Source organism: Aulonocara sp. 'chitande type north' Nkhata Bay, linkage group LG13, assembly GCF_057382095.1.
Source record: "Aulonocara sp. 'chitande type north' Nkhata Bay isolate Kocher_YH1m ecotype deep benthic linkage group LG13, A_spYH_male_GT1.1, whole genome shotgun sequence".
Lineage (NCBI taxonomy): Eukaryota > Metazoa > Chordata > Actinopteri > Cichliformes > Cichlidae > Aulonocara > Aulonocara sp. 'chitande type north' Nkhata Bay.
This window is the reverse complement of record NC_141356.1, coordinates 25,124,990-25,152,870: the sequence shown is the minus strand read 5'-3', so window position 1 is coordinate 25,152,870 and position 27,881 is coordinate 25,124,990. Positions and strand designations below refer to the sequence as shown.

Here is a 27,881-nt window from a genome sequence, read left to right as displayed (position 1 = left end):
GCATTTTAATATTTACATCAACTCTTTTGTGTGTCTCAATTAAGTGTCTTGCAAGTAATTGAACCCATGAACAAAGTACAAAGGCATAGTTGCACAGTATGAAAGTATAAATTGCTGACTGTGAGATCTGTCGAGTGAAGTAGAAAGATTTTCAGCAACAGCAGGCAGCTGACGATGAGCTGTCTGGAGATTGTGACCCTGCAGTGAAGCCTGGGGGATTAGTATGTTGCTCTAATCTGGACTCAGCCAGAGAAGAGACCTATCTGCTGTTAGGCAACGTAGCATTAGCACTGTTAACTCTCAGAACCAGCAAAGATACACAGCATTACTGCTGTTAGCATAGTAGGATTGTTAGCATTGATGTTTTGCTCCATGTTTATTTTTTATTTTTTGGAGTAGGCATGCTATAAGCTCAGGTTTATAGAAAAATAAACTTAAGTAAATCTGTGTTTATGTTTTACACCCAATAATCTGTAGTCTAGCACAAATACGCTTATACCTCAGAGGTTCATTAGATGATAGAGGCGCACTTTCCGCCTTACAAATGCACAAAACACAACACATAGGAAATTAGATTAATCACAAAATCTGTCGAAGCTTTTTCTGCTGCCTTTTTCAGTGAATCTGCTACTCTAAATATAAACTCATAAAGAGTTAGTTATCTTCCTTTTATGAAGGAAAAGCTTCACAAATTGTCACCAAGATCAGCTTTAGTTGTCTGCAGTTATCAGCTTGTCACCTCATCTCCTTGAAAATATCTCCTCCTGTTGTTTGTACTCGGATTACATCTGAAGTGTGACTTGGATTGTTTTGAATGTGTATATGTTTCCAGCGTGACTCGACATGCCCTGGATTAGAGGCGGCTCCTCCCTGGAATGGTAGCTTTTTTAGCTTTAATGTTTAAGATACACACAGGTTGCTGCTTGTTTTCCCTTTGTCTAACTCAAAGACGTAATAGTTATTTAGACTGGAATCTCGAGTGATATTGTAATTTACACAGAAGGTTAAAGTCCCTATCCAAACAATGATTCGAACTGTAAAACCTTATCTGCATACATTAAAATTACATATTTAACATTTTTTCCAGGCCTTAACATGGCATAGACTTAACTCTAGCTTTCGTGTAATACTATAAATATATATATGATTTTGCAAACTAGTCCCCACCCCCTCCTTCAGCAGCTTTCCTGTAGCCTGCTCTCCTGTACTAGCAAGTCTCACTTACAATACTGGTTCCCGGTGCTGAAGTTTTAAGCAGTAGGTTTTTTCCTCCTGCTTAGTTTGTGAAAGGAGAAGTCAGTAAAACAGAAAAGGTGCTTTTCCAGTCAGCGGAGGGGAAAACGCAAAAACAAGAACCACCGTTGCCAGGAGAACACGGGACAATGGCTAGGTGCTCAAGGTTAGAACTAAACAAAGCTTTCATCTCAACCAGAGAATTTAGATGGATGTGCACTTGTTGGAAAGCTGTGCATAACAAGTCATAAACTCAAGTACATCATGTTCACATGACCTGTGTCTCCTCTCCTTTCTCTCCTCTCTGTTTGTCTGTTTCACAGAGATACACTTGCACAGTCTCACAAAAGTTTGTAAAATAATAAGTTATTATTTAAAAATAGTTTCCTGAATAAGTTTGGACATTAAAACTACTGGGTTAGAGCTATGGTCTAAAACTGTGAGGTTGGGTTTAGAAAAAGATTAAAGATTGCCTTGGATTAAAATACAACGTTTTAAAGCTATGGTCACTTGGTTGCCATGGTGACGCATACCTGCTTTGTCTGGATTAATTAAATGCATGCTAAAGAGATATGCTTCTTATTAAGCTTCTTACTTACAAAGTTGTACCTGACACATAGATTTTTTTCATTTTTTTGCTTGAGCCCAACAATTGTATAGGTGGGTAGAGATTACTGGCTGATATTAATCTGTCTGTGTCTGCACTTATAACAGCAGATAAATGAAAATTTATATACAAAGACGAGGTGGGAGAAACACCCTTCAACCATGTTACGAGTGTTGACGTTGCATTGTTTGCCCACCAGAGGGCGCTTTGAATCGTCCACGACACATGTTAGCAATGCCATAAATACAACCACGAGCGTAAACAAGTAAATAAGTAACTACGCATAGCAAATGTTAATGAAATCTGTTTATGTTTAATGTGTCTGAAAGAAAAAAAAAAATCAGCTAATATATCAAACTATCGGTTAGTTTAAAAATCACCAAATATCAGTATCGGTTTTAAAAGTCCTATATCTGTTGGGCTTTAATGGATATGTCTGCATAGCAGAGCATAAACTAACTACTAACTGCATTATCATTGGTGTAGTGGGCGATTTTAGATCTACACAAGTGATCAGTGTGTTGCACTGTGTTTTGCATGTTAGGGTAGTTTCCCTGATTCAGCTGGTTAAGAACGAGTATTTGAGAAAAAAAGAGGAAACGATGATGAGAAGGCTTTGTTGGAGGTGGCTGGTGGAGTCCCTTCCACCCACTCGCATCTGACATTTATGAAATTTATTGGCAAAGCTGGTGTTTCTCTGTCAGTCAGCGGAGCACGCTCAGAGCTCAGATCAGGAAAACAGCCGCTCTGCTGTGTCAACAGTGACAGAAAACTTCCAGGGTGTGGCTGTAACTCACCCCCATGTCCTGTGAAAACACACACTTCACTAGCCAGTAAACTCCCTCACTTTAACAAGAACTGCAAGAGAATGAGTCCTCCTATTAGCCTCTGTGTAGGCACACTGTGTGAGCGCCTGTGCGTAGACACAAACCCTTGTCTTTCTTCTCTTAGCCTACAACAATCTGACATGTCTTCCACTTATCTGCTTCAATTTACTTTCACCTGATTGATTTTCTCGGCCTGTCTTTCTTTCCATCTTTGAGTCGTGCATGTGTATGTACAACTAGAGGAAAGTGTAGGCATCCTTTGTTACTGACCCAATCAACCTTACAGACTTTTATATTTAATTACTGCTGAGTAAGTGCAGGGCTCTGAATTATTAACAGGAAACTGGGTTTATTTTTAGCAGACGGGCCTCTCTTCTGACACTCTCCAGTGGTTCATTTTAGATGATGCAACCCCCAAAACTACCTTCAGAACTTTACTATTAATTTTATGGAAATAAAACTCACGGGGAAACACTTATTATGGAAGCTGCATTTGCTGCCTCTGGCTGATTGGGCCCTCTATCACACACTCCTTAATTGGTTTGGTTTATACAGTTACAAGCGAATTCATTTTAGTAATATCCCAGCTGACAGGACAGTGCAGTTGTACTCAACACACTCACACACACACACACACAGAAGACTTTGTTCTTGTCAAAACCGGATGAGCAAATGATTTAAATCCTCCTTTTGTTCAGGGTTGACTGATCTGGCACCCACATCTCAGGACCTCAGCCAACACCCCCACCATCATCTCCCCCCCAGGGGCTTTCGACACACCCTTTTAAAGTTATATTTCTGGCCAACAATGCCTCTGTTGTGTCTGTGCGTTTCGATTATGCGTGGGACATTTGTGAAACTGTTAATGACTGCGTACGCTGCACAAAAACCACACAAAAGAAAAACTTCTCTCAGCTGTCACGAGGCCCGTGGGCTTTTCCCTCTTCTTTATTTGACTGTGCGGCCCCATCTTAGCATTTAGGTAAGGGCAGCGAGAACAACGTCGGGTTAGGTCTTTCCTGTTCATTATTAAGAGGTGGGCGCGCAAAGACAATGAACTCAGATTCACCCTTGTGTGCCTCGCATTTTTATTCATCTACTTCAGATATTCTGCTAATCTCTGGTGTGTCTTCTTAGCTGGATGTGCAAAGTGGCCGCTGTCAGATTTTATTGTCCTGCGGACAGGAGTCCCCCTCTCTGATAAGCCCGATAACTTACTTCTTGTCTGTCTTTGAAAAGATTGATCTTTTTTCTTCTCCCACTTCCTTCCTCGTGTGTAGGCTTCCAGCCAGCGTTTTAAGCTCCACCCATTTATGCAAGTTTGCAATCTGAGCTTGCAGGGTTTTTCTGTTTTGTTTTTTTTCTTCTGGTTTTCTTTGCCCTTCCTGACAAATGGCAGTCACATTGCTGGATCATGCATGTGTGTGTTCCACAGTGAACTGTGTAACAGCTTAGAGAGACAGAGCAATGGAGAGCTAGAGCCTACACATCAATAACGGCACCTTACAACTGAGGTGAGAAGCGCTGCAAATATCTTGCCGTCTCTATCGCTAGTCCTGTTTGTCTGCGTCCGCCTCGCTGTCTTTATCTCTTCCTCTCATCCTCCCTCCTCCACTGCTCCCTCTTGTCTATCCACCCCCCCTCCTCCTCCTCCTCTCTGCTGTCTCAAGAGTGTGTTGGAGCCGGTAGCAGGTACAGCAGGAGCCCATTAGTGCAGAGCCCTGCTCTGATTGGATAAGCTGGAGAAACTGGGAGACTGCCTCTGAATAATTGATGTGCATTGTGCAGACGCTGGACAAGGGAAAAAGACAGATCAGAGAGCAAGGAAGGAGAAAGAAAGCGAATAGAGAGCGAGAGGGAGAGAAGGGAGAAAGACAGGAGAGGACAGAGGAAGTAAGAAAAGAGTGAGCAGAGTGAGAGATCTGTGCAGAGAGTGAGAGTGATAAGGCACAGGCACAGGAGGCTTGGAAGCAGCAAAAAGCTTTGAGAGTTGCCACTGGCCTCTGCAGAAACAGGAGCATTTGTGACACTTGAGTCTTTTCTCTGCGCTATGAAGGGAATGAGATGAGATGTGCAGGGACTTTGCCCGGCTCTGGGTAAGTGTCAGAGAGAGAGTGTGTGTGTCTGTGTGTGTCTGTGTGTGTGTGCGCTCCCCCCTCCACGTGCCTCTCTAGCACAGAACTATTTGGCGTATTAAGCGAGTGTGTTTGTATGCATAGCGGATGATCAGGGGGTTAGCAGAGGCCAGTTGAGCAACTGCTTTTGATCTATGATTGATACAAGAAGAAAAAGCAACAATTAGCTGCAGTGTTTCTTTAAAGTATGTTATTTTAGTACATTTAAAATAGGAATAATCATTTCAGCTGTGCCTTGACATTTGTGCATTTCAGGCTTAATAATACGGGCTTCTAGCTTTGTAGTAGTGTAACACACCGGTCGCTCGCACCAGAGAGGATCAGAAGAGATCAGCTGACCACAGGTTGACCTACATGCTGTTCTGTCATAGGGGTTACACTGACTGCCTGTTTCGTGTGTGCAAACACACACTTCGCAGTGCATTACACTTAGGTTGTTTTAAGTTTTATCTTGAGTTAGGATTTAGGGTTGTCAGTTTAACATTACAATTATAGAAATGCTACAATGCTACACTATGATTGTATGAGCCCTGGTGGCTATGCAGCATCTTACAGCTAGTAAAATCCTTCAGATTTATGAAATGTAAGAGAGGTCGTGCTCATGTTGGTGTTAGGAGTACGTGCGTCAGTGTCCCTCTTTCAGTCAGGAAAAGATGACCCACTTTTCCATTGTGGATTCTTTTTTTAAGTTGTTGACCTGTGCTTGGAGCCAGAGCCTGTCTGCTTGTCCACTCATTAGGAGAGAAGAAGAGAGAGGAGGAAGGAGGGGGTGTAGAGTGTAGTCATGGAAGGACAATGCAGTTGGATGAGTGCACAGAAAGGCCTGGTTTAGTTTTTCTTTTTTTCTTTCAGTCTTTCAGTGATGCTGAAAAGTGTTTAATGTCCGCCGTGTTGTCAGCTGTGCGTCTTTTAAAGGGTAACAGAATTTGAATGAGCAAAGGGCAGCCAGGCAATAAAAACACGAGGGCGCTGCAGGGGATTCAATCAGTGTTTAATCTAACCTTAAAACTGACAAGTTAATTAGCAAATGGCTCTTGTAAACAATATCGTAACCATTCACTGACCGGCGGTTAAAAAAGAAAGAAAGAAATATACATATTTATATTATGGCACAATATGACTTCCAGCTAGCGGTAGTGGCGCTGCAGCACTTCCTGTTAGCCTGAGCAGGGTGTAAACCACTGAAACCGTCTGCATCCTCAACCTCGCAGCCACATGCAGCCGCTCTCCCCCTCTAGCCTTCCTCCTTTCTCTCTGACTCCAGCGCTTTGTTTGTATCACTTACTCCACACACTTTGGTGAACCCCAGTGAGTGCACTCTGAGTACTTCCCATCAGGCTGTTTAGTGACTCATTCCTGACATTTGAACTGGATGTGTTTGTGTGTGTGTGTGTGTGTGTGTGTGTGTGTGTGTGTGTGTGTGTGTGTGTGTGTGTGTGTGGCCTACTTTGTTTTTGCAGTTTGTTTTGCCTTTTTTTTTTCTTTTCTGTGAATCATTACCATGCCTTACATGTGTCACTCCACCCACCACGAGCAAGTGTGGCCCGAGCGAAACAGCGTTCGATTTATGACTGGAGAATCTGAGCAAGGGATTTCTGGCAGGACAAGCCGATGCCGGGTATTGATGTGATCAGTGGGGGAGGAGCAATAGGGCAGGACAGCAGGAAGTGTTTCAGGAAACAGTGAAATTCTCCATTCTTGGCGTTGACTTCCCCCATCTAGTCGAGGTGTGCTGATGGCCTCTCATGGCCGCTCCTCGTGAAATCGCTGTTTACTGATTCATGTGCAAAAAACAAAAAACCCAGCTTCCGTAGCTGGAATTTCATCACTTTTTAATCATTGTCTTAGATTATGAAAGAGCAGCCGCGGGAAATCTCAGAATTTCTGATTGTGTTTTTCACCCTAATGATTTCATTGAAGCAACAACAGTGTGAGATGAAAGACTCATTGTGGAAGTTGAGACAAGTAGCGTGTCTAGTTATAATTAAGCATGTGATATTTGCTCGTTCCCTCCAGTGGTGGCGAGCTGCACGTGGCTGATAAGAGCAGTTCATTCACAGCTTGCTCCTCTCTGATGTTCTTTCGAGCTATTCGAGGTGCTTTACCGTTTAAGCACATCTTCCCTGACGCCAAGAGACCGAATGTGTTTGTTTGCTCACCAGCACAGACCGCAGATTTCATATTTACTTTAGCTGCTTTTCTGTCCTTGTATGCGAGCATGCTTGTTTCCAGATTCCTTTGAGTGCAACAGTGCATTTTGTTTTATTGTGGATTGTGGCTGTGTGATCACGGACGGATGCTGGTGACATCCCGCCCCCCACGGCTGAGAAGTTTATGGAGGACATGCTCTGTAGCATCTGATGCAAGTCACCTGATTTTCATACTCCCAGTTATAGCAAATGTACCCAAAGCAAGCATGAAGATTTCCCCGCACGAAAGATTTAAGGGAAGCAAAACGAGTCCGCAACTATTTAAGTTGCATGTCCCTGTAAACCAACTATTTTAAGGTTTTGGACTTTTGGTTGGTTAAACAAGCAGTAAATAATCTGTAGATTAACCAAAACGTATATTTTGATTTTACTGAACGAGCATTTTAGGATGCATATGTGTTATATACAAAGGATTGGCTTGGCTTTTGTAGTTTAATATATTATATATGGCACACATAATGAAAATATCTATTGCATCAGAGCGACCATTTAAATCTGCAATAAATACTATGGCAGGAAATGTGAATCTTTGCAGGGAGTCTCAGTCAAGCTCAGCTTACCTGCAAATGGATACATTAAAAACATAATAAAGAGTGTTTTTGGTGGCAGCACGGAGATCCTCCAGCACTTTCAACCTTCTGCTCAGATCTAGCCGTCATACTGCATTATGTTTGGTGTTTATTCTGATTCTCATAACTCTGCCACATTTAAAAATGTGTAATTTGAACCCCACAGAAACCAGCACCTGCAGGAGATGTCAGAGTGATTCAGGTAGAGCTACCCTCCCTTTTGGGCTGCAGCATCTCTTTTGGCTTGTGACCCACACACACACATCCAGGGGAGGAGGGGATCTGCCTACTCCCTCCATCTCCACCTGTCCTCTTGTCTAGCATCCTTCCATCCATCCTCCACCCCCCCCCTCTGTCCTCATATCTGGTGTACAGCCAGAGGTTGAGGATGGAAGTCTTCCCGATAAGGAAGTCGCTTTGCTTTTCAGTTCAAATTAACAAAAAGCAATAATCAAGTCTTTTTGAAAAATCCAAACAAAACGAGGCACTTTCAAGCTAGAAGATCTGGAACACTGTGATTCGTGTGAACGTTAAACTAAAGGCTTGGTTTTGGTCGACTGTGATTTTTTGACATAGAGCTTTCTCTCTGCAGGGCATGTTTGAGTTGTTCTGCCTCCAAGCTGTTGAGACTAAAGCCCATTTGATATGCTCTTCTCTTGGAAGAAGTTGGCTTAACAGAGAGGGGGCAGGAAGGGGGATATCATTGACTGCTTAAATGGCTTCCATTACACTTCGGCAAAAAGCATGATTTTTTTTTTCCACAGGATTTTATATCCCCTCCATATTTGTATTTTGCATAATATTTTGTACCCACACAGCATAATTCTACCTGCCAGTGTTTTACAGACCTCTGCTTTTGATATCTATTATAAATTGCTTCTTTTTTTTCTTTTTTATCATCCCACACATTGACTCAGAAGGCTTCTTTGTCTAGTGCCGCAGTGTTCATGCTCAGAAAGTGTAATTTTTCATGTAGTATTTTCTTTTTGTGTGTGTGTGTTTTGTTATCAACAAAAACTACAGTAGAGCTGCATGTTCGGTGTTACATGTCTCTATCAAAGCGTGCCGCGACTTGTGACAGAGGCTTTTTTTCTTTTTTTGTGTGGTAATTTTAGGATCAGGCTTGATGTGAGAGTGTACAGTATGAGGGATGTGCATTCCTGCTGAAGATTAAACTGATTAAATCCTCCACAATTAGGACAATGCTTTTGCTGAATGTGGCTCAAACGTGTTTGAGCTTTTGTGCAAACCAACCTCATTAAGCTATTTAACCGAGTTTATACTTTGCAGTTGCTTCTTCTGTCAGAATCGTACAAAGAGGAGTACGAGCAGCAAGAAATCTCTACCTGTTTCTACTTCATAAAACTCCTTCAGCCGTTCTTTGTGTTGCCATCCAAACTAATGAGGCTCAGAAAGTCTTATGTAACATCTCCTTTTTAGCAGCTTTCTTGAAAGCAGCTAACCCTTAAATATGTATGCATAAAACAGCCAAGCCCTCCAGCTGCTACGTGATACTGTGTCAGTAATAGATATTCCATATCAGTATCATGGTATCACAGTGCAGTCATGGCTGTAACTGCAGTCTTAAGAGGAAACAGGTGCACTTCTCTTGCACTGAATTTCAGTTGCCATGCAAGCTTTAAAAAAAAAGAAAAGGGAAAGGGCTGACACTCCGGAGCACTCTTCTCATACAGGCTTTGAAAACTCAACAGTACTTTCTTTTAGTCGCAGTTCACAGTATTTAGACATCAGCTCTTTTCTTTTGCTTACCACATTTGTACTGTTTTAATTCCATTTTGGAAACATGGCTGCCATAATATACTTTTGATAATGCACCTCAGCTGATGCTGTCTTTACGTTCTTCTGCTGAAAATGAACCCTCCCCCCCCGTGGTGGGGCAGTTTTACCCAGCTTCTTTTCTTAATGTTTGCGTATTGATCATATATAAAGCGACTTCACATCTAAAGTCATTTTTATAAAATGTGTGACATGCCAGTGCTTTCCCCCCGCCAAAATGGCCTGTCTGTTTTGTTTTTAATTTACTTTTATTTATACACACTATAATTACGCTGTATTAAATGCGTGGTGAACTCTGTTCCTCTTTTAATGCAGATGTCACCCTCTGAAATAGTCGTTTGAGTGGGTGGAAGTTCACTTTACCTCTGCACTTGGCATGCTCAGACACAGGGCTGCTTCGCTGTGTTCACTCTTTAAATCTTTAACCACACAATAGTACACTTAGTACAGTGATTTAGGGCCACAGCACAGCAGCACTCTTTTGCTGTTGCCTTCAGCATCTTTGCTGAAAGTTGAATAAGATAAGATAAGATAAGATAGAACTTTATTAATCCCTCGGGTGGGTTCCTCTGGGAAATTCGACTTCCAAAAAGCACAGCAACGACCGAAGTTACAGTTACAGAATTGTTATATATATATATATATAATACACACACACACACACACACACACACATATATAAATACAGAGACAAATATAAATAAAATATACAAAGGGGATAAATAGAATAAATAGGAATAAAAAATAAAAATACAAGTGAATTGCACATTTCAAGTATTGAGTCTATTGCACTGTTGACTATTTACAAAAAGTATTGCACAAGGTATTGTACAGTGAGGTGAAGAGGCACTACAGCTTAGTTGTTCCCCCCTCCTTTGTCCTCCTGTTTCCCCTCCCTCTCCCCTCCAGAGAGGAGTTAAACAGTCTGATGGCGTGTGGGACAAAGGAGTTTTTAAGTCTGTTAGTTCTTGTCTTGGGGAGAAGCAACCTGTCACTGAACAGACTCTTCTGATTGTTTATGGCCGTGTGCAGAGGATGCCCAGCATTGTTCATAATGTCCATCAGTTTCTTTAATGTCCTTTTCTCTGCCACTGTCACCAGAGTGTCCAGCTTCATGCCGACCACAGAGCTAGCCCTCCTGATCAGTTTCTCCAGCCTGGATGAGTCCTTCTTTGCTGTGCTGCTCCCCCAGCACACCACAGCATAGAAAAGTACTCCAGCAACCACCGACTGGTAAAACATCCTCAGGAGCTTCCTGCAGATGTTAAAAGACCTCAGCCTCCGGAGGAAGTACAGTCGGCTTTGGGCTTTTTTATACAGGTGCTCTGTGTTGCATGACCAGTCCAGTTTATTGTCCACCCACAGCCCGAGGTACTTGTACTTGTTGACCACCTCCACCTCCTCCCCCTCTATCTGAACCGGCAGTGGACCTTCTCTGGACCTCCCGAAGTCCACAACCAGTTCCTTAGTCTTTGAGGTGTTGAGTACCTTGCGCTTATACGTGGCAGAGCACCGGCTTCATATTTCAGAACAGGTCAGGTGTTTATCAACAAAGTGGGGTCGCTGTCTTGCGGCTAACTCAATTATATTAGGGCGGATACATTTAAAGTATTAGCAATCTGTCAGGATTTCTAAGGGAAATGATATGCTCAGTAGCAGAAGGCTTTTACCGCACACGCAGATGCTTACACACACACAGCACTGCCAGAGTTCATAGTAATTAGCATTTGGGTTTCCTTGTAAAAAGGACTTGTACATACACTCTGTCATTAGTTAATGGGCCTTGCAGCCTGTTACCAGGGCTTATTCTCCCTCCCTTCTGCTCCCAGAGGGGCTGAGGTGAGGTGAGAATGAGCCAGGGCTTCTGCTATCAGTCAGCCATATAGCATTAAATACAGCTTGAGTGAGGAGGACCCATATGTCTCTGGGCATTATTCAATTAAAAGTCCCAGCTTCTAAGAAACGGAGATGGTTGGAACGGGTTCACGAGAGCTTCAGCTTATGTCCGGCTTTCCCTGCAGAGCAGTCTATGTGCTCAGGAGGAGGCTCTGTTTAAGGCTGGAGAATCCACTGAAACTTGTTAGAACAGAATAGTAGCTTCAGATGAGCCCCAGAGGCTTGAATGTCACCGTTGTCTACAGATATTAGTCAGGCAGATCAGTAACTGTGGTTTTAGTCATGTATTACGAAGAAGCGCTTGACTCTGTCAGCTTTTTGAATGCTTTTTAGAAAGTCTCAGATGGTGAGATTAGCTTAGATAAACTCATTTGCTGAATATCTGTGGGCTCACCAGCTGCAAGTCAAGGACAAGGAGATTCTCTATTAAATGCTTTCGAAAGAATTTGATGATGGAACTATTTAAAAGCACAGCACGGCGTAACTGAGAGCTGACTCTTCGATGCAGGTAAAAACAGCAGTTTATGATGTTATTGTTGTGAAAGACTGTCAGACTGATGCGTCGAGAAAGTAGTTTCAGGAACACTTTCTCCATCAGCTACAATCTCTATACTTTTTTACCCAACTGTAAATTGTCAGCACATTATCAAGTAGCCCTGACAGTGTAGCTATTCAGCAGAAATAGGATAATCTCACCGTTTAAAGCTAGATGTAGCCACTGTGAGTAACCCGTTGTTTAGTGGATGAGTGTTGTGAAGCCTTTAGGTTACCAAGTGGTTTGTTTGGTTTTTTGTGGGGTAGGGGGTTGGAGCCAGAAGTGGGCATGCTTGGGTTATATATTGTAAACTCATTCTAGCTTTTTTAAATGACCCACTAGCTTTTCACCTGTGACTATGCTGATTTGTCTGCAGATAATTTACGTTACAGTGCACCGGCTACACGTGCAGCTTAAAGATGTACAGCAGGAATGATCACTTGATCGTCGGGTGGAAAGAGTAACTGTGAACTGTGTCAAGACCCACCTGACTCCAGACTTTTCATGAATGGTGACATTTATATAGGAATAAGGACCAAAACACTTTAAATGTCAGGCTGGTACAGAAACGTAAATACGTTTAATTGTGCTGTAAAATTTGGGCTTTTTATGATGTTTTTTGAGCCTCAAGTGGCCATTTGTGGAACTGCAGTTTCAGACTTAGATTATACCATTATGTAAAAGAAGGAAGGGGGGCATCAGTTGGGAAGACAGCGAGGGTAGTCGTACAGACCGGGTACAAATTTTCGTGTTCCCTTAGATGATTTTTTTGTGGAACACCACGTCAATTTGGATTTCCCGGAATGTTGGAGCAGACCAACATAACCTGAGGTAGCGATCCAAGATGGCAGCACTGAACATAAACAGTACTAAAACTGTAGACTTTGAACCTGTTTTGCCACTGTTGTGTATTTGTAACTCACTAAATGTGACTGATTGGGCTTTATCCACGAATGTGTTTTTTAAGAGCATAAAAATAAGTATTATGCTGTGTTGCTAGTGATACCTGAATGGCTCTAAGTTGGTAAGAACCAAAATAAATTTTCCCTCACTGTATCTGGAACGCGCTAACTCGGGAGTGACGCAACTCCAAGATATCTGGAACACAGCAACAGAGAGACAGGGAGCCGGATTTAAACGCAAGGAAAAAGTGAAGTAACGACGCATTTCGAGGATATTGTAGACTGCAGGCCTTAAGCCCCATGTGTATGTTCTCCCATAGCAGTATTGAATTCACAAAATTAAGACCTGTGTCAAAATGATGCATTAAAAAAAGTTTCCCAGCACACAAAATATGTATAATTAATAAATTGGGCTAAAATAGAAGGCTCCGATTGAAGAGCCATTTGGGAGCCATAAGAGCCAGCTCTTCTAAGGGAACCGAGCCAGAAGACCTCCCATCACTCTTAAAAGTACCATTTCCCAAAGCTGAACTATCTCAGTAATCTTGCTGGTTTCAGGATTCTCTCATTCTTAAGTAAAGTTGCAATCATGTTAAAGTTACCAGAGAATAGAAACATGGCATTCTTTAATATTAGAAACAAAAGACGGAAGAGAGTGAGAAAGGCTTTAAAGAAGAATCTTTAAGTAGCTGACCTTAACTTGTCTCAACCAGCCAGCTGTTAGCACCTTCAGAACAAACTGAAGGCTTTAGTTTCATCTTTCTATTCATTCAACGGGAATGAATAGAAAGATGAAATAAAGAGAGGTGTAATGAGACGGAGACCTTGTCTTTATATTCTTCTGTTTTTGTTGGCTGGGTTGTCTGCACGCTTGACATCTGCACCTCATGTTCTCCATTAGCGAAGTCAACAAAACAACTTAATGGATAGTAGTAGAGACAGATGCCATCAGAATGCTATTTAAATTTGTATGAGGACCGAGGGCGTGCGGGGCTCTGTAAAGAGGAGGGCCGTAAAGAGGTAAAGCGAGAGGAGTATGGCGGGCGAGTTGTGGGTGTGTGATAGTGTTGGCAGAGGTTTTAACACAGGGGGCTGTGAGGTGAAAACAAGGTCATGTACACTGTACTAAGCTCACTAAATATGCACGACGCCCAGAGCAGACCCTCACTCTATTATGAATGACATCTGGCCTTGGCAGCTTGTTAGATTCAGTAGCTCATAACCACGCTGATGTGATAAGTCGCCATTGCTCTCTTTTGTCCTCTGCCTGTCTCTCCCTGCCTCAAAGCAACTCCCATCACTCGAGCTTGGAGTTTTAGGTCTAAATGGTGGGTTGCCTGTTGAAGAGACAGTCCCTCTGTGTGGAGGTGGTGATTTAGTGGGGAGATAAGCTCTCCGTAATGGCAGGGTGGAATAATTCCTCTTTAACTAGGAGGCTTGGCTCTCTCCACCCTGCAGAGGAAAATGTAACCGCTCCTCTCCTTTATTTTTCCCTTCTCTCCTTTCTTTGTTGTTCCTTTCACTCCTCGTCATTTTCGAGTGACTTCAGAAATAATCACTTGTCATGTCATGTTTTTAATTTCCTTTCATTTAGATCATTTAGACATAGTGTAAATCTTAATGCAGTGCCAATTTCAGTGTCATGGACTTTGTAACACCCCCTCCGCCCCAAACCTAGTAACAGCACCTTCTAAAAGCTGCTGTATCTGGCTCTACAAGGCTATAAATAGCATCTTAAACTATTTAATAAAATGATGAACACGGTAACCTTTCTTTTGTTAGGCTGATGTTTGTCAAGGCAACTTTCAAATAACCCATCGATTAAAAAAAAAAAGAAGACAACTTGATTGGCATTGGGGAAAAAACACAACAAAATCAAATAAAATTGGCACATCATTGGAACAAGAACAAAAAATCCCAACTCTTATCTTCATGAAGGCGGGATGAGAAGGCTGTCTGATTAGTCCTTAGAGACATGAGAGGACAACGAGGCAAAGAATAAAGTGGTGCTGATGAATGAAGGAAGTGGAGGACTGAAGATGTTACTGTTTCTTACTTTCTACACGGCTCTTATCTGTAACCCCAATCACTCACTGGTGTCTGCCTCTCACGCTCCATTTCAGCTTTTTCCTCACAGTGGCAGAGAAAACTGGGAGGTTCTTTGTGCTGTACATAGATCTCAGTTTATATTTGACTCTGCAGGTTGATATGACATGTAAGGCAGCTGTTGTGGAAACTACACAGAGCGATTGATAATGGAAGTGTTGCATTAGGCTGCCCCCTGGAGGCTTTAGCAGTAACATCAAGCTGCAACCGTTAGACACCTGTAATTGTGTTTATTGAAGGAAAACTTTAAAACTCTGTTATAAGCGACATTCTGTGTGATCATTTGCAACCATAGAGCCATAAACATGCGTCTGATAATACATAAGTACCCAGTGCAGACCAGTTGTGCACACGAGGAATCATGAACCTGTCATTGTGCTCTCCTTGCAGCCCTGCTGTCGTCGTGGTGCGAGGAGCTGGGTCGCCTCCTCCTTCTGCGTCACCAGAAGAACAGACAGAACGAACCGCAGGGGAAAGTCCCCATGCAGCCCGGCATGAACAGCATGAAGCCCGGCCTCACGCACAGGTGAGATACATGCCCTGTCAGATTACAAAGCCTGCTGCAGTTGGCTCTCAGTAAAGTCACATTTTCAATAAAGTGTGTGGTGGGAGGAAACTGCATCTGAATAACCAGTGTACAATATATTGCCAGCTTCCCATGCATGTGAACTTGAGACATCCCATTCTAAGTCCATAGGGTTTAATATTATGTCGGCCCAGCCTCTGCAGCTATAACAGCTCCAACTCTTCTAGGAAGGCTTTCCACAAGGTTTAGGAGTGCTTATGGGAATTTTTCACCATTCTGAGATCACACACTGATAATGGACGATGAGGCCTGGATAACAGTCTCCACTCTAATTCATCCCGAAGGTGATCTGTCAGGTTGAAGTTAGGACTCTGTGCAGACCAGTCAAGTTCTTCCATACCAAACTGTTTCCACAAAGTCCAAAATGTTAAAGCATTAAGAGTTTCTTTTACTGGAAGTAAGGCGCTGAGGCCAACTGCTGAAAAACAGCCCCACACTATAAACCCCCTGCACCAAACTTTACATTGGGTACAGTGCAGTCAGACAAGAAGCATTCTCCTGGCAACCGCCAAACCCAGACTCACCCATCGGATTGCCAGATGGAGAAGTGTGATTCGTCAGTCCAGGCAATACGTCTCCACTGCTCTCGAGTCCAGTGGCGGCACGCTTTACATCACTGCATCTGACACTTTGCACTGAGCTTGTGATTTAAGGCTTGGATGCAGCTGTTTGGCCGTGGAAGCCCATTCCATGAAGTTTGCCACACACTGTGAAGGCCGCAGGAAGTTTTGAGGTCTGTAACGACTGACTGCAGAAAGTTGGCGACCTCTGTGCACTGTGCGCCTCAGCACCTGCTGACCCCACTCTCTGATTTTACGTGGCCTACAACCTCATGGTTGAGTTGTTGTCGTTCCCAATCACTTCCACTTTGTTATAACAGCTGACTGATATTTAGCAGTACAGGGGGCGTCCTATCACAGTACCAGCTTGGAGTTCCTGAGAGCAACATGTTCTTTCACAGATCATTGTAGAAACAGTCTGCATTCTTAGGTGCTTAAATTTATACACCGTAGTCATGGAAGTGATTGGAACACGTGAGTTCAATGAATTGGATGGGTGAGTGAATACTTTTGGCAATATAGTGTTTATAAGGCATCAGAGGAAGTCATTAAAGAAATTAAGGTTCACATCTAACATTCAGGCCTCATGAGGGTTTCCACTGATTGGAGAAAAGCCAGAAAAATTTGTGGAAGTGAAGTGATGTGAAGTGCAAGGGCAAACCTAGAGGGAAGACAGATGTGAGGTAATGCTTTTAGAGAACAGCATGTGCTCGGACCTCTCTCAAAAAAACAAAAAGAGAAGGGGGAAAAAAAGCCTGGAGTTAGCCAAGAGTCCTGTTTGCTTCTGCTGAAGATCTTGGGATAATGTGTATTTATGAGGAAATATTGAACATGTCGTCCATTCTGAGAGCTAACCTCTCAGGGAAAACAGGGTGCCTTCCAAGAGCAGCAGTTCCCTCCCACACTGCTGGCCACTTGCCTCTCCCCTCATGGAGACTTAGCTTGTTTATCATGTGTAACAGAATCTCGTATTTTACTCTATTTGTTTTAAATCTGAACGCTAAACATTCCAGATGTGTACTACCTATCCTTATCCGAAGAACTTAGATGTTTACCGGTGCATGCGGACAGACGAGTCCTTATCGGCACATTTGGAAATTTTGACTCATCTTACTTGTGCAGTCATTAGCAGATTTCCTGGCTCGAAATGTGGTGTGAAACTCAACGCCAGACATTTAAATTGAATGAACATTTCGGCTTAAGAAACCCTAGAGTTACTCAGAACTTTAAGTGACATCAGGCACATTGTTTGTGTTTTGATCTGTTTTCCAGTGATGGCTCATTTCCCTATGACTCTGTCCCCTGGCAACAAAACGCCAACCAGCCCCCTGGGTCATTGTCCGTGGTTACAACAGTGTGGGGCGTTACCAACACATCACAGAGTCAGGTATGTCCATGCATGAAAAGCACCCACTCTGTAATTATATGAGTTCAGCAAACAGTTTTAAGACAGGTTTATTGCACAAACCTAGCAGATAGTTTCACTTCCTCTTTGATTCTTTGTTAAATATAGGTGCTAGGCAACCCAATGGCAAACAGCAATAACCCCATGAATCCTGGGGGTAACCCAGTGGGATCGGGCATGTCTGGCAATGCAGCAGGGCTCAATTCACCCCAGTTCAATGCGCAGCAGCAACAATTCCCAAATAAAGGCGGTTCCAGCCAATCATACATGCAGCAGAGCATGTACGGCAGGCCCGGCTACCCCGGTGGTCCTGGAGGATACAGTGGGAGGTGAGAAACAGGATACCAGTCTTCTTTTTTATTCTTTAAGACAGCAGCTCCGGTTTTAAAAGAGTGGTTAAAACATAAATCATGTGTTCATCAGTTACTCTGGAGGCCCGAATGCACCACCAGGAGGTATGGGAATGGCCTCCCACACACGTCCTCCTGGTGACTTCACCCAGCCAGCTGCTGCAGCTGCAGCTGCTGCTGTTGCTGCCGCTGCTGCTACCGCGACAGCCACTGCAACAGCCACTGTAGCGGCGCTGCAGGAAACCCAGAATAAAGACATGAACCAGTATGGACAGGTACAGTACACATCTGCTATGAGGCAAACAGTTTGATGGAGGAAGATGTTAGGTAACTACCTGCTGCAAAATGTAGCCATTAATTATTCGGTTGTTTTCTCCAGATGTGTCCATCGTTCCAGATGGGCCATGCTCCAGCCTACAATAGCCAGTTTATGAATCAGCCAGGCCCACGAGGTCCCCCTGGGGGAATGAATCCATCCAGCATGGGATCTGCCATGAACAACCCCAATATGAGCGGGCCTCCAATGGGTATAAACCAGGCGAGAACCCCAGGCATGACGCCTTTTGGAGCTCACAGCCAGAGGATGCCTCAGCAAGGTTATCCCGGTGGACCTCGACAGGGCATACCCATGCAGGGGATAAAGAGGCCATATCCTGGGGATGTGAGTGGAAATATCAGACATGAATATTCTTCTTGTTGTAGCACCTGAGACATGTATATATATATAATGTCTTTTCTTCTTTTTTTTAAACTTTCTTCTTGAAGGGAAGCTATGGAGGTCAGCAGTATGGGCCAAACAGTCAGTTCCAACAGCAGGGGCAGTATCCCTCATCAAATGCCTCCAGACCATTGCCCTCTCCTAACTACCCCAGCCAGAGGATGCCGGGGCAACAGGGCCAAGGGCAGTACCCGCCTGGCATGCCCATGAGCCAGTACTACAAGGTTTGTTAGTCCATCATTTATGCATACTCAGGGTCAGAAGGGGGGCAAAGGAAGCGAATTATTCAGAAGATCAGGACGTTTGAACCCTTGTCACCTAAACTATAGTGCATCCCTGGCACTAAAGGGAACTGTATCAATTCCTTTTTGCTTTTCCTTATTCAGCAGGAGCCCTTCAACGGTCAGAGCACCAACTTCTCTGGAGGCGGATACTCTTACGGCCAAGGCAGTGGGGTATGTTTTTCCTTCGTACCCATGTAAAAGTGCAATTTCAGTTTTAGCAGGTGAAGACATTGGTGCCAGATTTGAGCCTTTCATGTCTGTGAAATGACTTTAACAGATCTTTTGATTATTGCACTTCCCCCACCTTTCTTTAGCCCCCCAGGCCTGGTAACTACCCACACTCTCCAGTCCCCGGAAACCCCACACCTCCCATGACCCCGGGAAGTAGTATTCCGCCGTATCTGTCGCCAAACCAGGATGTGAAGCCCCCGTTTCCAGCCGACATGAAACCAAATATGACAGCGCTTCCGCCCCCTCCAAGTAAGTACCCAAGCAGACCTGAAACGAGTCGTTCACATGACTCATTTGTCTGTTTTTGTCCTTTTTATCCTTTTATCTCACCTCCTGACATTTACATTCTGAGATTAAAAGCCATCCTCTCCCGTTTTCCTCGTCTGCAGCTATCCCCAACGAGGAACTACGTCTGACGTTCCCAGTCAGGGACGGAGTGGTGCTGGAACCGTTCCGCTTGGAGCACAACCTGGCTGTCAGCAACCACGTCTTCCACCTTCGACCGTCCGTCCACCAGACCCTCATGTGGAGGTAAAAACCTTGTAGTTTCGTATTTGTTGTTACTAGTGCAGCATGTGCACAGCAAGCTCTAAAATGGATGTGTGGTGAAAGTTGCTACATTGTGGGTGCTGTTATTTTAGGCTGTTGTTATAGCGCCACATGAATGTGACAGACATGAGATACTAAATCACATACTAAATCACGTGTTACTGCAGAGTTTATTAATAGTGAGAATCTTGATTTGTCGTAAGCTAGCACAGTGTTGCCTACATACAATCCGCTTCATTTCTTTGTATTTGACATCGAAGGAGGCAGATTTCTTTTTTTTTCTTTGCAAGGTTTTTGCCTTCATCAGATAATGTAATAGTGAAGAGTACACAGGAAAGGAGGGAGAGCGAGGGCCTTGGGTCAGAATCAAACCCGAGTTGTTGCATTCAGCCTTGCGACATCTCCTCACCCCCTGAGCTAAACTGGCACCCGTGTTTTTTATAAAGTGGTCTTAAGCAATAGTTCTCCAGGATTTCTGGAGATCTTTCAAAGTTTTTATTTGGACACTGCCTGCTTTTCCAGTCATTTTCAGTTCTTTCCTCATAGCTGCCAAAAACAAACAACCATGAGCCAAAAACCTGGCATATGTCTTCAGGGTGTGCAGTATGTCCTTAAAAAATAGAGTAAATTGGACACGTGGAGGGCAAAAGATGAGGTTACAGGTCTTAAAAAACAGGCAAAATCCAAAATCTGGCATCTGACCCTTCACTTGATCCATCTGCTATTCATGAAGCGTCATCAGAAATGGTCTCAGTGGATGGGTGTCTGTCAATAAGTCATCCTAAGGAAGGGAAACAAGAAAAAAACCAAAGATTGACTTTCAAACTCATTAGAATTGGTTAACCTCTGATGCCTGATGTATTGTACAGACTGTGCGGCTGTCGTTTTGTTTTTCCCAGTTTTTTCCACTAACTGTTATTCCTCTGGTTACCCTCGAAGGTCTGACCTCGAGCTGCAGTTTAAGTGCTACCATCATGAAGACAGGCAAATGAACACCAACTGGCCTGCTTCCGTCCAGGTCAGCGTCAACGCCACGCCTCTCACCATCGAGAGGGGAGACAACAAAACCTCCCACAAACCCCTGCACCTGAAGCACGTTTGCCAACCCGGGAGGAACACCATCCAAATTACGGTCACCGCATGCTGTTGTGTGAGTATTCGCATTCTCAGAGCACCGACTAGCAGCTTTGATATGTAGCGGCTTCATTCATTAGTTCAGACAAGCTGGAGTGATTTACACACACGTGATTTCAATTTGAATTGTCTGGAGTATGAATGAGATTCAGCTGTCTGTACTAATTCTGCTTGTGTTCATGGCTTCTTTTCTTTGCAGTCCCACCTGTTTGTGCTTCAGCTGGTCCACAGGCCATCTGTGCGATCCGTCCTCCAGGGGCTCCTGAAGAAGAGACTCCTCCCTGCAGAACACTGCATCACCAAGAGTACGGCTCCTTTGCGTAGTTAATGTTCAATAATACATCCGAATTCAGTGAACTCAACCCTGTTTCTCTTTATCGTTCTTTAAGCACATCTATGACTGCTCCCTCTGTGACACTTTATATTTTCAGTTAAGAGAAACTTCAGCAGCGTTGCGGCCTCGGCGGGCAACACTACTCTTAACGGGGAAGACGGCGTGGAGCAGACGGCCATTAAAGTGTCTTTGAAATGTCCCATCACGTTCAGACGCATCCAGCTACCTGCGAGGGGGCACGACTGCAAGCATGTTCAGGTTTGCGTGCATTTAAGTGGAAATAATGTTAATGGAAATGCGTGCCTGGTGTTGCAGTGAACGGAAGAATATTATCCTAATGAGGATTTGTGATGTTTCTGTCTGCAGTGCTTTGATCTGGAGTCCTACTTGCAGCTCAACTGTGAGAGGGGGACATGGAGGTGTCCTGTGTGCAAGTAAGGAGGCTTGTGTAAAAATACGTTTAGGGAATCCATCCAGTAGCTTATGTGTTGTTTTTATTCTGGTTTTTTTTTATAGTAAAACTGCGTTATTAGAAGGTCTGGAGGTGGATCAGTACATGTGGGGAATCCTGAATGCCATCCAAAAGTAAGTTCACTCTGTTTAGCCTGTTTTTACACGCACAAATTGTTTAGACGTGAAGCCAACATGATTTGTTTTCTCCTCCAATAGTTCAGAGTTTGAGGAGGTAACTATAGACCCCACATGTAGCTGGCGACCTGTCCCCATCAAGTCTGAGCTACACATCAAAGAAGACCCCGACGCACCGCTGGCCAAGCGCTTTAAAACAATGAGCCCGAGTCAGATGACCATGCCTAATGTGATGGAAATGATCGCACAGCTAGGGCCAGGCCCCGGCCCAGGATCTGGACCCGGACCTGGGCCGAGTCCATACCCACCACACCCCGGTCAACATGTTAGTGGCAACGGGGGAGATTACCCGGGAGCAGGTAATGAAAAGCAGGCAGCGTCCTGCAGTGTAGAATAATAACAGGAGAGTCATCTCATTTATCGGAAGAATGAGCCGTTGTGCATTTTGCAGCAGGATCTATTGATGTGTCTCTAGTGCATTAAACAAAGAAACAGCCCCAAGGAGAGTTTTATGCTGAAACTGTGTTTTAAAAAATGTTCTTGCTCTGATAAATGTTTCTCATCAGTAAAAAAAAGAGTATATCCTGTTATGTAACTGCTTTGATAAAGGTACATTTTATTTGCAACATCAGGGATTCCTCATCAAATGAGTGAGCGGGACCAAACTGCAGTTAGCCCCTTCAAAAGATGTGTTTTATCTTCTCTCCTTGTAGGCAACAGCTACCACACCCAGGGGAATTTCGACTTCCCTCACGGGAACCCCTCCGGAGGTGGAGGGGGTCCCCCTATGAATGACTTCATCCATGGACCTCAGCTATCCCATCCTCCGGACGGGCCTGGTGGTCTCCTCCCACAGGATAAGCCCCTCAGCCACAGCATGAATGATCCAGTGAGTACATCTGACTTTGGCTGCTCATGGTTTATGGGAATAAAGTTGGACATTAAGCTTTTCATATATTTGGGCTTTTTTTAATGCGATGCTAAGTTAGTCATGTTTGCTGCTTAGTCTGAGGAAGAAACTCTCTAGAGAATCTGTGCCGTACTGAACACCTGTATTTCTTATCTGACCAAGGTGCAGCCTGTGCCTCTAGCCAGCATGTGTGCTCAGTCATGCTCACATGTTCATGTCACCGTATAATGTTGCAGCTGTACATGTCTGCTGATCGCAGCTTCCATTTAGAAAGCCTGTTCCATATTATTCACGCTGGAACTCATTTCGCTCCCCCCCTTCCTTCCCCCCTTAACACTCTCTCCTTCCCTCTCTGTGTGTCTCTCTCGCTTTATCCTCCTCCTTTTTTCCCCTCCCGTCTCTCCTTCACTGTCGCTCTTTGTTTGCCCTCTCGCACTTGCAGATGTCCCATTCCGATCAGTCCCATAACTCCATGCAGCAGCAGCAGAGCTTGCATGCGTCTCCCCACCCCGGCGGCCAAACAGGGCCGCCTTTACATCACAGTGTCCAGTCAGGGCAGCCCTTGCATCACAGTGGCCAATCATCGCACCCGCCTCGCCAGTCGCAGCCTCAGCCGCAGCCTCAGCATCCCGGGCAGAACAGTCATCCTCACAGCGATCTGAACTTTAACCCCTCCTCAGATGGGCAGATGGGTCAGGGAGCCCAGGATATGCCCGAACCCTCCCTGGATGTAAGTGTGTCTGCTTTGGGTGCCGTAAGCTAACTGTTGACCTGTTGTCTGCCGCAGCTGCTCTCATCTCTCTGCTGTTTTCTGTTAACATTTGACTCTCGGCGGTAGCTGTTTATGTGCACGCTAGCATCAACTTTATTGATTGACGAATTTTATTGAATTTTATTTTTTCTTTTATTTGTATTCTTTCACTTATTGTTGCATGTGTGTTGTTGCTGCCTGTGTTTGAGTATGGTAATTTCTGTAACTGTGAGACATCTGCTGCTGCCTATCTTGGCCAGGTCTCCCTTGAAAAAGAGGTTTTTAATCTCAATGGGATCTTCCTGGTTAAATAAAGGTTAATAAATAAAATCAACACTTCATATGAAGTCACTAGAAAAGGTAAATTTGCCTTCCTTGAAAAAAAGAACAAAAGAAATCATGTTTTTGTTTTTTTCTGCCTTTCGTGCACAGTTGCTTCCCGAACTGGCGAATCCAGAAGAGCTGCTCTCGTACCTGGACCCCCCCGACCTTCCCACCAACAGCAACGACGACCTCCTCTCCCTTTTTGAGAACAACTAGCACCTTCGCCTTGCCCACGAGCCCCTCGTTCACCCCCGTGGGAGTCGTGACGTGTCGGACCACCCCGTCCACAGACGCCTGACCGACCTCCTGTTAACACTTCAAATCAGCTTTCTTATGCACTTACACACAAACGGAGAATGTGCGGCACAGGAGCACAGCTGGGGGGGGGGGGCACCTGTTTGGGAACTCCTAGGGAGAGAGCAGGAGAGCCTCTCGTCCCCCACACTTCCTTCTTTTGCTTGTGCAAAGATTCAACACACCAGTTCCACCACCTCTGACTCAAAACACGCCATTTACAGCCATGTCGGTGGGCACTAAAGTGACTTCATATATACATATATATATATATGTGTGTGTGTGTGTGTATATATGTATACATATACATATATATATATATTAAATATTTGTGACTTTTTTTCAACTGAAAAACTGTGCAGCTATAATCATTATATGTAATCAACACAGAGGAGACAGGAGCCGTTGTGGGCTCCAGGAAAAGTGTTGTAGCTTTGTTGTTTATATAAATATCTATAATTTTCATTTTAAAAAAAAAAAGGACGAGAGTCGGCGGCAAAGACATTGTCTTGTAAGAGTGTTTTTACCCTTGAAATGTGTTCTTCCAAAACTTTGGCGTATGCCATGCCCTTTGACCTTGCCACCCCCCCACCTCCCTAGACTTCTGAATGTGTGTGTGTGTGTGTGTGTGTGTGTGTGTGTGTGTGTCTGTGTGTGCGTGAGGTGGTTAAATAACTGGAACTCATCAGAATCAGTGCACTGAAAGGACAAACTCAATCGTCCTTGAGTGTCAGCGGAGGAGGCGAGTGCACATAGTGTGAAATGTGGTGTGTGTGTGTGTGTGCCCGACTGCGAGTGTGTTTCCGCGTCCTCTTTCGTTTGCCTGCGAGCGTACGTGGAAAACAGCGGGAGAGAGAAAGTTTGAGACAGAAGAGGAGGGGGGAGGGAGGGGACAATCTAGCTTAAAGAGCTGTCTCAGCACCTGTGTATTTATTGTGACGTTTCACTTCTCATCGAATTCAGCACAGTTTCCATCACAAGTGCATGTGTGCCAACGGCTCCTGTTGTCTTTTGTCCAGCCTAGATGTGCTTGATCAAATCATTATCTTTCTAGTCTTTATATTTATTATTTTATTGTAAATTCATCGGGGGTTTTTTGTTCTTTGTCAGCGTCTTTGTGTTTTCTTCGTTCAACCTCCTGCTCCCTTTCCCTTTATTGACACGAATCAGTCACCGCAGCTGTCCTGTGCTTTTTGTAAGGGGTTGAGTCTGGATATTACTGTGTGTTGGTGTAACAGCAGGATTTCAGCATCCCACAGACATCCACAGAAGTTTTTAAAATCACTGTTTTATAAAAAAAAAATCAAACACACACACAGAAAAAAAATCTGTATGACTGTACTGATCTTTTGTTGTTTTATTACTGTTTGGGAAGGGGAAGAAAAAAAACAACTTGCATGACCCGACAGTGTTTCCAGAGCTGTTGTATATACCCTTTGTGAATACATTGTGAATGTACAGTACTGTACCTAACTATTACTGGCATCTACATGGTCGGTGACAACTCACACACATTAAATACACACAGTCCCCAATAAACAGTCCAACATTGTAAGGAATTGATTTAAATGCACTCTCACTGGCTTTGTATTAAGTACCTGTGTATTGTGTACAGTTTTTTCCATTACTCTGTGACTTTGAATCAGCGGGAAGAAACATATAAAAGGTTGTTAATGCAGCTCTGGGGTCCAAATTTCTCCAAAACGTATTTGTTCAATATTATTGGATCCTCATCTTCTTTATTTAAGGTGAGAATGTGCAAAAAAAAAAAAAAGTCCTCTGGATGGTTTTGAGGTGTGATACTGAGCTTTTCATAGCCATCGATCTGTGTGTTTCCATCACTTTTGTTTTGCATTTTAAGTTATTTTTGTCCAGTGTTTGTATGAGAGTAAAATTTGGTTTACATCAGTTTATGCAGCAAAGACAATGAATATGAAGTAAACTGTATGTCATTGGTAAAAAAAAAAAAAAAAAAGTCGCCCATATTTAGGCTTTATGATCCTTTTTCAAGAACCGCATTTTGGCTTCAAGAGTAATCACATGGCCTGCATACAACACAGCTGAAAGAGTCAAATGTTGTTTTGTGTTTGTTTATATGTTTGTTAAAGACAATGCACTGCCGCATTGGGATGTTTTATTTCCCTACACAGTGTGTAATTATGACTGTAACCTTTCACAAAAATCGAGTAATTTTCGCGACACACTTTGTACTAGTTGAGGATTTAAAGGAGAAGACGATTAATATTGTAAAATGAAATTCGGGAAAGACCCCCAGTAAGTTTTGGGGGACGGGTTTGGGATATAAGGGATATTTGTACATAATGTAAATGACAAATAGAGACACGTTAACAGAAATGTATTCATTTTCTCCAGTGGGAGTGTGCATAGTGTATTTAGAATTTGTAAAGCTTGCATCCTCCTGTCAGACATTGAATTGGGAAAATGAGTCTGTGTTTGATTATGTCTGTGCAGACCTCTCTAACCATGCCTGTTCATTTATGTAAGATACTTTATGAACCCCTTCGACAAGGGGTTCAAGAAAAAGAAAAGACGTTCTTCCTCTTGTGTAATATGAAAATTCTGTGTATTTCGTTATTACCTGTGTACTTTATAAAGGTGCTACGAAATTATTCCGACCTTTTGAGGTATAATTGGGACTCGGGAGACATCGAGCTTCGAGAAGGCTCTCGAGGGTTGTTTCCAAAATTTACAGTTTGTAAAACATTTTGTCAAATTTATAATTTTTATGCAATTTGGCAAAACTTATGCTATAAAGGTACAATCTGAAGTGATTGGCACAAGTGGCAGTTGTCTATTTGGTTTTGTACATTCTATGTACAATCATTTCATATTCTAAACTGGTCAGAAGAACATTGTGATTTTTAGTCTTGCAAATCTGTATGTAGTTAGATGATGTGACATCCTAATATTTATCTAATAAATATGTATTCAGATGAAACACAGTTGGCAGCCTTCTGTGTATTTTGGGCTCGACTTGTCCAACATGTTCCATGGAACAATAAAAAAATTCAGTTCACTTGTATTTACATGTAGTGCAAAAATCACAGAGCAGTCGCCTCAAAATGCTTTTAACACAAAGAAACCTCTGGCGGAACAACCACAGGGAGGGGCAGTCATGTGACGCAATGAGTTGGAGTTAATTAGAGGAAGACAGGACAAACTGGAAGACAGTCAGAGATCACTAATATCTAGTAACTAAATGCAAAGTGGTGTGTAAGCACACAGTGAGTCATGGAAAGCCCTCGGCAGCTAGGCCTATTATAACATAACATAATAAAACATAATTAAGAGAAGATTCAGGGTTACCTGATCCAGCCCGAACATTGAAATGCAGACCACAAAGTCGAAATCATTCACCGTCTCACAGCTCACTTCCTCAGCTGAACGCTCCACTGATACACATGGACACATCCAGTTGGTAAACTCCATACATTTAAGCTTCTTTAGCCTGTTTACAAGTTGCTATGCACAGCATGCGCCTTTACAACCCACGTCCAGCTCAACTCTGACCTTCATGCTTTGTTAGTGATAGTGTGATGCTACTGTTCTAAATATAGTCAGTTTAAACTATTTATATATTATGTACAGCTGAGTGAAAAAGAAAGAACACTCCATGACTCAGTAGCTTGCAGAACCACATGAATTTGAAGCAAACAATTTTTGTATGACTTTCTTGGTCTCTTACGTCATGGATTTTTTTCCGTTTTTTAAGGACACCACTTTCAGATACTGTTCAGCTGCAGATAGATTCAGGCTGTTAGTATCAGGGCCTAAAGATACAATATAAAATGGGCTCTTTACTATTTTGTCTGTTATGTGTAGACAGCACTAGTTCGTCCCTTTAATTAGGTTTCTTTTTTAATCCTTGAACGATTCATAGGTCAGCATTACATGTTTTGGGGTTTTTTTTAATGGGGCGGAAAAAGGCCAGAAATAAGGCCTGAAAATGAGTGAAAAATCATCCAAAGAAAAACTTCGAAAGACCTTCAGAAAGTCTAAAGAACTACTGCCCTTTAAAAAAAAGA

At 43.3% G+C, this 27,881-nt stretch overlaps 1 protein-coding gene across 6 annotated transcripts in view; it reads left to right on the top strand.

Moving 5' to 3' along the window:
* The window catches only part of zmiz1a (zinc finger, MIZ-type containing 1a), an 82,477-nt gene extending 55,605 nt beyond the window's left edge, over nucleotides 1–26,872 (top strand). For 3 of the 6 annotated variants that reach the window (XM_086259373.1, XM_086259374.1, XM_086259375.1), the window contains 18 exons: nucleotides 15,208–15,343; nucleotides 17,236–17,350; nucleotides 17,477–17,697; nucleotides 17,792–17,993; nucleotides 18,098–18,379; nucleotides 18,484–18,660; nucleotides 18,823–18,891; nucleotides 19,035–19,200; nucleotides 19,341–19,482; nucleotides 20,440–20,650; nucleotides 20,834–20,939; nucleotides 21,066–21,226; nucleotides 21,335–21,402; nucleotides 21,485–21,553; nucleotides 21,638–21,915; nucleotides 22,270–22,445; nucleotides 22,909–23,196; nucleotides 23,650–26,872. In XM_086259373.1, the coding sequence (XP_086115499.1) occupies nucleotides 15,208–15,343; nucleotides 17,236–17,350; nucleotides 17,477–17,697; nucleotides 17,792–17,993; nucleotides 18,098–18,379; nucleotides 18,484–18,660; nucleotides 18,823–18,891; nucleotides 19,035–19,200; nucleotides 19,341–19,482; nucleotides 20,440–20,650; nucleotides 20,834–20,939; nucleotides 21,066–21,226; nucleotides 21,335–21,402; nucleotides 21,485–21,553; nucleotides 21,638–21,915; nucleotides 22,270–22,445; nucleotides 22,909–23,196; nucleotides 23,650–23,757 (2,975 nt within the window). In that variant the 3' untranslated portion in view covers nucleotides 23,758–26,872. Of the gene's footprint in view, nucleotides 1–4,345; nucleotides 4,764–15,207; nucleotides 15,344–17,235; nucleotides 17,351–17,476; nucleotides 17,698–17,791; nucleotides 17,994–18,097; nucleotides 18,380–18,483; nucleotides 18,661–18,822; nucleotides 18,892–19,034; nucleotides 19,201–19,340; nucleotides 19,483–20,439; nucleotides 20,651–20,833; nucleotides 20,940–21,065; nucleotides 21,227–21,334; nucleotides 21,403–21,484; nucleotides 21,554–21,637; nucleotides 21,916–22,269; nucleotides 22,446–22,908; nucleotides 23,197–23,649 lie in introns of those variants that run through there. The other 3 variants (XM_086259378.1, XM_086259376.1, XM_086259377.1) reach the window with 3 other exon arrangements.
* The last annotated feature ends 1,009 nt before the right edge of the window (nucleotides 26,873–27,881 follow it).